Source organism: Anarhichas minor, unplaced genomic scaffold (genome assembly GCF_050575085.1).
Source record: "Anarhichas minor isolate MPS153535 unplaced genomic scaffold, ASM5057508v1 ptg000043l, whole genome shotgun sequence".
NCBI classification, from domain to species: domain Eukaryota; kingdom Metazoa; phylum Chordata; class Actinopteri; order Perciformes; family Anarhichadidae; genus Anarhichas; species Anarhichas minor.
The window spans coordinates 4,421,983-4,434,287 of record NW_027466489.1 but is presented as its reverse complement, the minus strand read 5'-3'; the positions used below and the strand labels follow the sequence as shown (position 1 = coordinate 4,434,287).

Here is a 12,305-nt window from a genome sequence, read left to right as displayed (position 1 = left end):
GTGTGTGTGTGTGTGTGTGTGTGTGTGTAAGTGGGGGAGGGACATATGTGGTGCTTCTGAATAAATAGACCATCTGCGACTTGGTGTAGGTGCTCAGGGACTCTTTTGTTAGAATCAGGCTTTTCATTGATGCATTGATGGTTGGTTCAATCATTCTTCAATTAAAGATGCTTTCAAGTTGCATCATGGGAAGTGTAGGATCCTATGTTTTTTGAAACTTGATGCATGCTAGGGACTACACCTCAGGATATCATTGGCCTCCGCTGCTTCAATTTTGACTATTATTTTCTAAGGTGTCCCTTGCAAGTCCCCCAAGTTTATGACAATGTGTGTACTGCTAAATAAATTAACTAACCCTTCAAGCTAGTTAGAGTTAAGAGCCCAGGAACTACCTTGATGATGTTTTACTACCTAAATTTAAACACATTACATCCTGTGTTTGCTTTTGCATTACTTAAATAAAATAAAATCTCAAATGCAATGGTAGGTCACTGTAAAAAATATCCACAATTTTGTCTTTCTGTTCGGTATCTAGCTGCAGACATCACCTTATTTTCAAATCCAGAACCTCTACCTGAATACAACTAGAGCTTGTCATTATAAACATTATTACTGCCACCATTTTTTTTTTTTTTAAGACCCATAAATTATTCATAGAGAGTATTACAAATGCTAGATACACAGATTAGACAGAAGCATGCAGTGTTCACTCTGATTGGGCTGACATCATTTAGACCTCTAACAGTGTGTGTTTTTCTTCTCATCCACCTGACCGAGCACAAGGGCTGTACTGGCTCCGCCCGATGTCATTTGCTTTGATGATACGCTTATCAGGACTTCTGGGGGAAAAACAACTGTTAGGAATAACATTTTAGGTGACTTTCTTTGAGGAAGAACTATCTTGTTTGAATTCTTCTTTGTATAAATTCAGGATACGGCTTGGAAAAACAGGTCTAGGGAGACTTTAATTTGTTGATACCCTTTACTTGACATGTATTGCATATGCACAATTGACCATTTGTCAGCGCGAAAACACTCTTTACAGTGAAACCTAGAGCAAAGAAAAACCAGGTAAAGCTTGGCAGGAAGGAGAGAAAATGCAGCAATGACAAAAATCAAGTATACTAGAACCAAAGTTATTACCCCTGGTGGAAAGCTTGTTGGTCGACATAAATATATTTTTTTGTTAAACCGCATTGCACATGAACCCGCAGTTGGAAAATCAGTGCATACATTCTTAAATCTCATGAATTGTTTAATTTGCTGTGAAGATCATTGTAATTACATGCAGGAAACAAGGAGGAATGCACAGTCTGGACAGCATGTTATGCTGTGTTGATTGAGTTGAATTGAATGAAGGAATGAGTTTGTTCAGCTGAATATATTGTAGTGGTACTGTTTGTGTAACATATTTGCTCTGAGCTATCTGCCGTAGTGCAGCAGACGTCACTGCAGCAGCCATTGAAGCATGCTTAAGAAGGAGGCATTGGTTGCCCTCTAGTGATAACGACAGGTACTGGACGTGTTTCTAATCATTGACATCTGAACAGCACGGACAGCTTCAATAGCTTGAGTTATTCTGCATCCAGTAGGATGATTTCACATGCACACGTCCTTTTGTACTAAGTCTACATTCTATAGCCTATATGAAGAGATATAATCTTTATTATACCCCAGGACAATTGTGTAAAAAAAGTAACAAGTTGACCCTTGAGCGCACGTCAGCATTTATAGACCCTGTGTTTAACAGTCCAATGCAATGACTTAGAGACATCAGCACATAGTCTCACATCCTATTCTGTCTGAGAACAATTGCACATTTTACATTCATTTTGCGACACTCCATTTTGCTACAAATAAAACCAGGTAACAAGGATGGGGAACTTCCAGCGTGGTTTTGTCTCAGCTGCAATAAGAGTTTATAGTACCTACAGTGTCTTTTAAATCAGTAGCCAAACCTTCAATGTGCTCAGGTTTGTAGAAAAGATCAACAATGTATGTGACGCATGGTTGGATCCAGGTTACCGTGTCACTTTTCTTGTGTGCTGTCGAACTTTAATCCGGATCCTGCGTTCCTATCGGAGAGTCTTAGGACTTTGCACCCTCAGCTGCCAGCAGGACTGTCTGAGTCCAAGTCTGAGGCCTCGGCCTCATCTGCAGATCCAGTCAAGGACGGGTAGGGCCGTGGCTGGTCTAAGTTGACATAGTTAACCTTCAGATTCATGTAGTGCTCTCCTTCCAGACAGGACAGGATGTGTTGCACTTCTGTAACTAGGCAGTTGAAGCTAGGTCTGCACTCAGGCTCCGGGTCCCAACATGTCAGCATTATAGAGTAGCTGTGGAATGAATAAATGTGTCAATTAAGAAATTAGCAAATGCGTCAGTAAATATGTGGGTAGGTAACTGAACTATTGGATGCCATTGTGAGTTTGAAAATAATTGATTAAATTGAGATAATGATGATAAGATACTGCAAGAAATGTGTTTAGTCATTACGGCATATGATGTTTACAGGGTGCAGTTATGATTCTTACAGAGTATCAGGGCAAAACTGTGGCTGGGGAAGCCGACGTCCCTTCAACAAGTAGTGTGCGATGTCATAGGGGTCCACATTTGGATATGGGCTAGCACCTCTGGTCAACAGCTCCCACATTAAGATGCCGTATGACCACTGGGAAACAGAAATGCAATATATTGGAGATACGTAATAGTTGTAACAAGCATATTGCAGTAGACTGGAGAAAGAACACTCACCACATCAGACTTGATCGTGAACTTTTGTGTTTGCAAGCTTTCGATGGCCATCCACTTCACTGGCAGCTTTACCCGTTTGTGATCTTGAATACTGTAGTACTCCTTGTCATAGATGTCCCTTGCCATGCCGAAGTCAGCCACCTTTACTGTAAAGGTTTCATCAAGCCTGAAATAAGAAGGCACCTTAAGAAAACATCTTCTCTCTGCCACTTCCTGTCAAGATGACACATCTCTAGACTCAAGGTGTGCTCAAGAGGTTGAAGGCCAGGTGAACTTTAATTTACACCATTTTGGACAATCAGTGTTGATAAGCAGTGAGGTCTCCTTAGAGATTTGCTATGCACAGGTGGGATGCAGAAATAGTGAAATGTGGGAGAGTGGCATCAATTGTATTATCTAATTTTTCTCAAAGAAAGCAAAAGGGTGTTCTACTAAATGTTCTACTATTCCTTGAATATGTTTGGGCAAATAAGCTGATTGAAACAGAAACACTATACCACCAGTTTTCTCAAATATTTATCGCCTTCAGATGGAAAGGGAAGTCTATTTATATACAGGTGTATATATACAATTTTAAATATACTGTCATACTTTTCATTTGGTGGGATCATCAGAGCAATTTCTTTCTTTATCCATTTAAATTAAAAATACTTGAAAAAAAAGTTTAATGTTAAAGCAAAATACAAACTGCATCAGTAATCTGGTGTATTTATACCCTTTATGTCCCTTTTACTAACTTTGTGATGTTATTTTTAAGGATTAACAAATGTCTCTGTGCTGTAGTCAACCACAGATCGGTACAAACCAAGACTTATATTTCTTGCATATATTATAACAGTAAAGATATTCCAAAACTTAAATACACCTTTATAATACATCACCTCACAAAGCTTATCCACTGACGTGCCACAGGCCTGTAATTAGTGTATGATTCACACTCACATGCAGTTACGGGCAGCCAGGTCTCTGTGGACAAACTTCTTCTGGGCTAGATACTCCATCCCCTTGGCAACCTGAAGCCCAAAGCCTATCAGGTCTTTCACTGTTGGGTTCTGTGAAGGACAAGGAAGTATCGAATAGACAAACATCCATGTTCTGAAGTATTAAAAAATACCCGCAAACCTCCCGGTCCAGAAAGTTTCATTGCGCAATTTACCCTTTTCTCAGAGCGGATGAAGTGACGCACATCTCCATGCATCATATACGGCAGAACCACCAGAGGGAGCCCTTCTTTAGGCAGCATGATGCCCAGCAGAGACAGTATGTTGGGGTGGTGGAAACCTTTCATGATGATGCCCTCTCTGAGGAACTGATCCACCTCCCCCAAATCTGTGATCCCTGTTCAACACATACAGATATACAGATTAATCCAACAGCCAGGAGCTCATATGATACTGATTTCATTTATTTAAAAAAAAAAGGTATTCACATACTGTTCAGTGATTTGACAGCGCAGTGGGTCTCTTGCTTTTTGCTGTCTATCAGGTATCCATGATAAACTGTACCAAAGTGGCCTGCATGAGAAGAAAATGTGGTCATTGTGAATATTTAGTATAAAAATATTGGAAGGAAAGAACAAAAACAACAAATATAAAAGACAAGAGACTTACCTTTGCCAATGAATTGGCTATCCTCAATTCGGAGCATCTCAGCCGGGATCAGGACATCTTTGACTTCTTCAAGAAGTTCAGAGCTCAGACTGACCATTGACATATTGTCCCGGGACATTAAAGGAATGGACAGATGATCATAGCTGGCAGCATACGCTAAACCGTGGAAGGCGATTCCTCCTGAACCTGATGTTTGACTGGACAGATCCACTGCAGCACACAAGGGAAACACACAAGGGAACCATGTCACGAATTTGTTGGACTCAACAGGCCATTGCATCTTTTGTTACTTCTCTTAGAAAACAGACTACAGTATGTGATACAATCTTCACTTACAGTGAAACAAGTTAGAAGAGACCATCCAATACTCAGAGGGAAACTGATGATGTTTGTTGAACATTTATTTGGCAGCTGCTGCTGATGATTAAAAGTTACAGTAAAATGGACAATGAATGAATGAATTTGGATTTGTCACCTCGTCTGTAGTCACCTGTCGGAGAGATATTATGACCGCTGTCCATTCGGCTCCGTGAAAACACTGTTGACAAACGACTCTCTATGTTTGCTAAAAGGAGACACATGATGAATTAAATTACTGCGCAATAATCTATGAAAACATGCTGTAAAGTAAGTCAAAAAGCAAAAGTCACAGTTGATCAGGTTAATAGTAAACAGACCATTAGTGCCGGATTAAAGTTAAATTGCAAGTGTTCTAGATTTCAGGATTTCCTAACCTCTCTTTTTCTTCCTCAAATGGATCATCACAAGTAATGCAAGGCCGGCACCTACTACCAATGCGGCCAAAATGCCCACCACAATGCCCGCAATCACAGTGTTGTTGTTGCTGTCATCGTTGACTACTGTTCCCACACCGTAAACTTCCCCATTCACGGACACCTGCAGCAGTGGAACAGATGGTGACTCTCAGTAAAAACATTTAAATGAGTATAAAGTTATAAAGTTAACGTTGATGATTTAAAAAAAGACTCTCTCACCTCGACAGGCAATCCCTCGCTGGGAATAACCAGGCCTTTAGGAATCCTGCAGGTCAGCTCATTTAACAGAACCTGGGCATTGCAGTCCACACCCCCAATGGTCATTGTGATCTTCATACATGAACTCACTGTACTCAGTTTGCTATGCTGTTCATTTGCGAAAAAAGAGAAGAATGCACTGATATTAATAATTGCGCTGTTCAAGTATTGTTTGGATTGAGATTTTAATGCAACAAAACGTGTTGTATAAATAGATGTGGGAACAAAACGTAATGGTAGAGTGTGTACATTACATACATGCAGTGAAACTTCCGTGTCTCCTGGTTTTAGTAGTAATTGTTTGTCCTCATTTTCAATGGGAATGATTTTGGCATCAGGGTGGTAGTCGAAACGTTTCTTCCAGAGGTTACTTTTCCCATCCATGTGAATATAAATATATCCCGCGTCAGACTTTTCTTCTGGCATTTCCTCTGGATAAGCAGGGGCCCAGCACTCCATATATGTGGCATTACTTGTGCCGCTGCAGACCTTAAGTGAAATAAGCATATTATGTGTTGTTATTGTTAGAAATCACAACAACAGTTTGTATATATACAGTTTCATTTGGAACTGAAGGAATGAGTAAGATGGCAACTCATGGCTGAAATCGTTGAATGACCTGGTTTGAATTTAACTGAAATGAAAGTAGTTTAATTGAATAATGTACTGTCTATACAGACTTACACAAGGATAAAATCAAAGTGTTAACTTACTCGTTGAAGAATTTGCACATTGTGATTGGATGTGTACTGAACCACAGTTTTGTGGGCAGAGTCAAGATTCTGACCTTTTATCACCAGCTTGGAGCCACTGTATGACAGTACAAATGAGCAATATGTTATTATTTGCAAACATTGTCTTTTTAAGTTTAGGCAATGAAAGGTATTTTTTTTTTTGAATGATATCACTTCATTTGGAGTCCAATAATAGGACATGAGCAGACTGGGATCAGCGTCCTAACCTTTGGAAACTGCAATGAGGATGTACAGCGGTTATAACAGGATTTTTCTTGTAGGAGAACATCTTGGTGGTCGTCACTTGAAAGTTGTCAATGAAGATTGTCACAGGTACCTTTCCAACTCCTGCTGCAGCTGGTGTGAGGCAGACAATCGAAGAAGTCCCATTTCCTTCAGGAGCACTGAAAAGAAAAGAGATAACCAGAAGCCAAAACCAAATTAAATGAATGTGTTGTAGAGCATAATTAATTTGTAAGCAAAAGACGAATTCTTCTATCTTGCTCACCTTTGGATGTTACACTTTTTGTCAGCAAATAAGATATTTCTCTGTGTCCCAGAATTAAGATATCTGCCCGTCAGTGTAACCATCGTTCCTCCAAACACAGGTCCATAGTCAGGCCTGATTTCTGTTATGTTAGGCTCCTGGTTAGACAGAGGTGAAAGATTTTCACTTAACAATGTTGCATTATACAGATAATTTAGGCAAATAGAGACCATACACAGAAACATGTTTAAATGTTTCCATTCTCACCACAAAAGAGAAGCCAGGCATCTGTGCTGTGCCTTCAATTGTGTAGCGGCCCTCCACATCCCCCTCGTGTATTTCCAGAGTGATGTTGAGGTCCTGGTTTGGCGTGTTTTCCTGAATCTTGCATACTAGACTGTATTAAAGAAAACAAGGACTGACATGTCTATGAATTCAATAGATGAAGACATTCCAACGGCTAGTCAGACAGAAATGAACAACAGCAAATGTGGCAATGAGACAGAAACATTTCCACAGTATTTATAAGTTTCAACAATTTTGTTTCATTTTGGAAAAATAAATTGCTCTTTCAGGTTAAGACTAGCCAGCCACACCTCACTATTAGAAAACATTTTAACAAATGCTAATAAACCCTAAATCTATTACCTAAATAAAAAGTGACAAGTCTGATCCTCAACATCTCTTTTTGGATGCATTTTTGTAATTTAAGCTAATATATATCACTCTTCCCTCATTAACTGAGAGAATAAACTGTGTCTGACATTGTATGCATGTATGCTACTCACACTTCACTATTGCTCTTAGGCAGCACGGTACACAAGGTCCCAGAGCCCACTGTGATGATGTGGGTTTTGCCGCTGATGATGGCGGGTCGCAGAGGAGACTGAAACTCCCTGCCACACAGTGTCACTTCTGTCTCAGCACCAGCAGGTACCATTTTAGGGAAAAACTGCAGAGAAAAGGGTTTTCATCCAGAGCAATCAGCGTCTCAGTACAATCAGTACTATTATTGTGATTGGTGTAACTTTATTACTCACAGGGCCTCATGCAGGAAACAATATTTTAAAAAAGTCCTCTTATTTTTGTTCATATCGATGATTTGTTCTTTTTTTGTTAGTACCCGTTCATTTCTGGGATTCACCAATGTTTTCTTATTTTTTACTCTTTAAGAGTGCTCAAGAGCCCTCTTAACAAGATAAGGAAAAACATCTTGTTTTCCATGTTTACAAAGTGTTTGTCCAATGCAAGAAAACATAAAGAAACATTTCATATCAAATTTAGATTATTATATGTTTTAGAGTAATCATTATTACTGGATTATTACATTTGTGGGCTGAATAAATACTATTGATCCCAATGAAAACTATAAAATCCTCGGATGATATTGTGTGTGTTCAGCCTCTGAATGGTTTTCATATCTGCTCTTTGCTTTTTGGTGGCATCCCTCCGATTCTTGGGCATATGCCAGAGTATTTGCACACGAAACAACACCAGCCATTAAGAACATTTGATGCATCTGGCATTGACTTCTCAAATTATTTCTTTTTACGGAAAATAAAGGACAAATTTAAGTGGATGTTGATGCATGAGGCCCATGGTGTTTTAAACTTCATGCAGTGGCTAATCAGTTACACCTAGCTGCAGATCTACCTCTGTTATGACAGGTGCACATGAGTCTGTGTTCCACTGAGAGGCACACTCATGCTGCCTCGAGCAGATTCCTGAACACCAGCCACAGTTCATGAAGAGTGGAGCCGTCAAACACATGGAGCACGTCATAAAATGTGCACACCCTGGTCCTGCAGAGGGCACCCTGAACATCTTGATGCAGGAGAGAAGAAGACGAGGGTGGATTGAGCCAGAAACAGAGAAAAACAGTCAAAAGGTAAGCAGGGAAACATGAAAACATCTCCTACAAGTCAACCCACTGTTCTGCAGAAAAGCATTTCGGATTCATACTTTTAACACAGTTTAGCCTTTTGGCCTAATTAAAGAACAGAATGTATCATGTGTCCTCCAGCTGAGTATGGATGCAGTGCTTTTTGTACTTTATCTCGGTAACTTTAAGATATATCTGTGTTCATTTGTTACTGATCTGATTATAGTGCACGGGTTGTGCCACTTGAACCACTGAATCCACTATCCAATAGATTTGAAATCCTGTTCAACCAATTATCCACTGACAAATGGTTGTAGGTTGACTGTGTGTGTGCTTGCCTTGTGTTTTTGACCATTTTGACTCTGATGAAGACACAGTGGGGTCGAAATGTTGGTCTGTTTGCACCATTAAAGGCTGCAAACCCCCCAAAAAGACAAGCAGTACCTGCAGTAGATATTACAAAATGTACCTTATTTCCCACTACGAAGAGAAGTGAATCGTTTGAGTACACATCTGCTGTCCTGGAGACTTGGCTTTCTCCAAGAGAGAAGTTGGCAAAAATAATAGGCCTGTACCGAGCAAGAATCACCTAAACCACACAAAACAGAGAGGTAATGTCACAAGGATTTTCATTTTTGAAATTTTTCACATTTGAAATTATGTTTATTGTGACTACTGAAGAAGACACAACACTTAATTACTATTCTATGCTGCTACCTGCAGTATTCGACCATCTGAGGTACCAAAGTGACCCAGTGTGTGATTCCCAATAGTGGTGACCAGGACAGCAGTAAAAAGGACGTCTCTCATCTTCGTGTTGAAAAGGTCTAGTCTGAAGTGCGGCTTTGACACGAGAGTGGGTTTGACACTGCATGTGTCATTACCTCCAGAGCTCTGTGCAAGCAGGAGAAAAACATACAGAGCAAGGGTGTTAGTTTTTACATAGACACATCTAAAGTATCTGCCTCCGTCAGCATCAGTCTCCTTCTGGGAAGGAAGTTTCTATACAGTATCGCCTCCAGTCATAGAGTAACAAGCTGTGAGAGGAACAAGGTCATAAAACAGCAGTGACTCCGGCTCCATATGTTGACTTGGTGACGGATACTCAGTGCAGATTGTCATATACTGAAACTGGACTTTCCATAGTTTCATAATCATAAAACAGTTGATGACTGATGTGTGTAAATGGTTGGCAGAGTATAAGTTTGGTTGACAAAAAGTAATTACTCAAAAAAGAGGATATGTTCAACTAATGATACGCATTCCACTGCAACGCAATATACCTGACCTGCCCCAGCATGCCCGTTTGTTTCCCACTATTTGAATGTCTCTATATTTACGTCATTTGATCTTTTCAGTCACTTAGTATTCCAGCATTTGAAGCTTGAATACATATGGTATCCATGTAATTTTTTTAGATGCAGCTTTAAGATAGATTCATGAGTTTTTCATTTATCGATTAAGTGAAAGATTCTTTCCTCCCCACCCCTCACTTCTTTAATATTATACCCGTTTCCAACTCAGATAGCATGTGTAAAAGCCAGGCACAGTCTAACACTGTCCCTCCCCTTGGAATTCCACCTTTTTATCAGCAGGATTTATAACTTGTGTTTCTTGGCACACATTCCTGTCGGTGTACACATGGCTGTACAGTTTGAACTCCACAAAAGGGAAAAGACCACACCTTTATCATTGTGTTGAGCACCACAGCCAAATGCTCTATTTCAAGAGGGTGTTTTGAGAGTGAACCCTGCATTTTATTTTAGGTTTATCTGCCAACTATTTTCTCAGTAGCTCATCAATTAATTGTTCTGGGCAGGAAAACTGTAGCAACCGGAAGAATCCAACTTAGTCTAATCATTGAGCCTCTAATCTTGATAAAACAGTTTTCATATAAAATCTCTGTGCTGTAAACGGTTGCCACCCATTCACAGAGACATACTGAAACTTAACAGAGCAGAGAAACAGTGTGGCAATGTGCAGGTCAGACTACTGACTCATCCACCCCTCCCAGTTCTGATATGGCCTGCTCTCTCACACACCTTCGTCACGGCCCACAGGCATATATTACTCCAGTAGTCAAGATTTACTTTACACTGTCCCTTATTGCTCAAGAGCACGATATAAAACTGTCAGCTTAATGATAAACTTCATTGTCCCATCAAAGGTGAGTTAATTACACAGTGTTTGTCAGAACAGGTCACTTCCTGTCTGGGCATAGGACCTTTGCACTGTTCCTCTGCTCTGACGACAGTCGGGCATAAAAAAAAAGAAAAGAAGAGTTACTCACTTCATGTGGGCAGCTCTCGCACGGCTGGAAGTGACAGAGACCTCTAGACAGCTGCTCCGAACCCGACTTGCAGCAGTCCTCCACACCTGCGTCTATCGCTTGGTTTACATAAGCCAAAGGGAAGGCACACAGGGCGGAGTTTTTTTGAGGTTCGCCATGTGCATTCACCTCTGCAAACACCCCATACAGAATGTCTTTCGTCTTTTTCAACCCCAGCTCTTCTGCCAAGTCCTTCCCCACTCGCCCAAAGTGTGCCGCCTGTAGCCCGTTATACACAGTGTCTCCCAAATCCTCTCTCCGTCTCCTGCGCTTTGGTTTGTAGCGGCACTCCAGGACCACCTCTCTGTACATCCACACCTCTGGAATTCGTATCGGCAGTCGTCCAAGACGAGTCTGAAAAGCTGAGTTACTCTTGGATGGGGTTTCTCTCTGCAGGGACAGGAAGTAGACGTACTCCTCGGTGGAGAAGCTGTAGATGTAATCGATCTTGTAAGAGTCCCGTAGACTGGGGAGCACTGTCAGGCCATTCATGATCATATGAAAGCCATCTTCAGTTGAAAGTGGCCTCACCACTGATATTGACCTCCTTGGATACCTCTGTGCCACTTCGTCATTGACAGAGGCTGCGATAAAGAAGAACGCTGTAGCTCCCTGTTCAACGAGGGTGACTTTGGTGCCGAGGGGGCTGGCCAGACAGTCTGTACAGCTGGTTGGAGAGTTTAGCTCCTTTTTGTATAAGCACATCGGCTCAGGCTTTGGAGAGCCAGTGTCAATGAAGTGACAGATCCCATGTTGAGTACTCCCACAAATGTACAAGTAGGGAGTGGGAACTGCAGAGAGATCAAAAAGCAGAACCTCATTGTCTGTATCCACGGGATCCCCAGGATCTATTTCTATGTCAAACAAACAAGTTTCACAGTCAGGACTGCCAACAGGTCCAGTTTTCACCTTCCAGATTTGTTCCATATCATAGTTGACTGCCTCTATTGCATTCTGACATGCAACATACACGTCTGACCGATTCTCCTCCCAGTTCACAGCTATGTTCTGTATAGGTTTGTCTGTCTGGAAGTGGGGGAGGGAATATTCTACAGAGAAATCCACCAGCCTGTGTGGAGTAGAAGCACATGTGTGCTGTCCTGAGGCTGTTTGTGTTTGTATCCATGTGCATACTGTCAGCAAGGCGGCCCAAGTGACCATCTCCACGTCACAGCCCACCGTGATTGAGTATCACCGATAAGATGCTTTCCTCAAAGAGAACATTCTGGAGAACCAGCAGGAGCTCTGTGAGGGAGAACACAAAAGGAATGTTGAGATTTAACAGACAGAGAGCAGCAACATTTGAATCTCACGTTCAACAGAGATTCATTGCTTTTGAAGTGGAAGTGGATACTGTAAACATGTTAGCTTGTTTAAACTGAGAAATGCAGCATGGGGAACTGAGGGAAGAGGGAAAAGTATCAGCTGCTGAGCCCCGTGATTCAGTAGATGCTGCTTTTTCAGACAAATAAGAC

At 41.1% G+C, this 12,305-nt stretch overlaps 1 protein-coding gene across 1 annotated transcript; it reads right to left on the bottom strand.

The window, feature by feature from the left end:
* Positions 1-964: 964 nt before the first annotated feature.
* LOC142970318 (macrophage-stimulating protein receptor-like) lies at positions 965-11,991 on the bottom strand. Its single transcript, XM_076110468.1, has 20 exons — positions 10,792-11,991; positions 9,219-9,395; positions 8,971-9,090; positions 8,273-8,443; positions 7,408-7,571; positions 6,887-7,016; positions 6,641-6,777; positions 6,360-6,536; positions 6,112-6,208; positions 5,657-5,887; positions 5,360-5,506; positions 5,099-5,261; positions 4,840-4,929; positions 4,365-4,574; positions 4,188-4,268; positions 3,911-4,092; positions 3,697-3,806; positions 2,755-2,920; positions 2,535-2,671; positions 965-2,336 (listed from the first exon to the last, which is right to left on the bottom strand). The coding sequence occupies exons 1-20, from the start codon at positions 11,989-11,991 to the stop codon at positions 2,105-2,107; spliced, it is 4,122 nt and encodes a 1,373-aa protein (XP_075966583.1). The 3' UTR covers positions 965-2,104.
* Between the last annotated feature and the right edge of the window lie 314 nt (positions 11,992-12,305).

What these genes read in the sequence shown, in the direction of transcription:
- LOC142970318 (XM_076110468.1), bottom strand. Translation starts at nt 11,991, where the DNA reads ATGGTCACTTGGGCCGCCTTGCTGACAGTATGCACATGGATACAAACA. An exon ending in CCTAAGAGCAATAGTGAAGT is followed by an intron (nt 7,017 to 7,407) that starts GTGAGTAGCATA and finishes TCTTTAATACAG; the next exon opens with TCTAGTATGCAAGATTCAGG. An exon ending in CCTCATTGCAGTTTCCAAAG is followed by an intron (nt 6,209 to 6,359) that starts GTTAGGACGCTG and finishes ACTGTCATACAG; the next exon opens with TGGCTCCAAGCTGGTGATAA.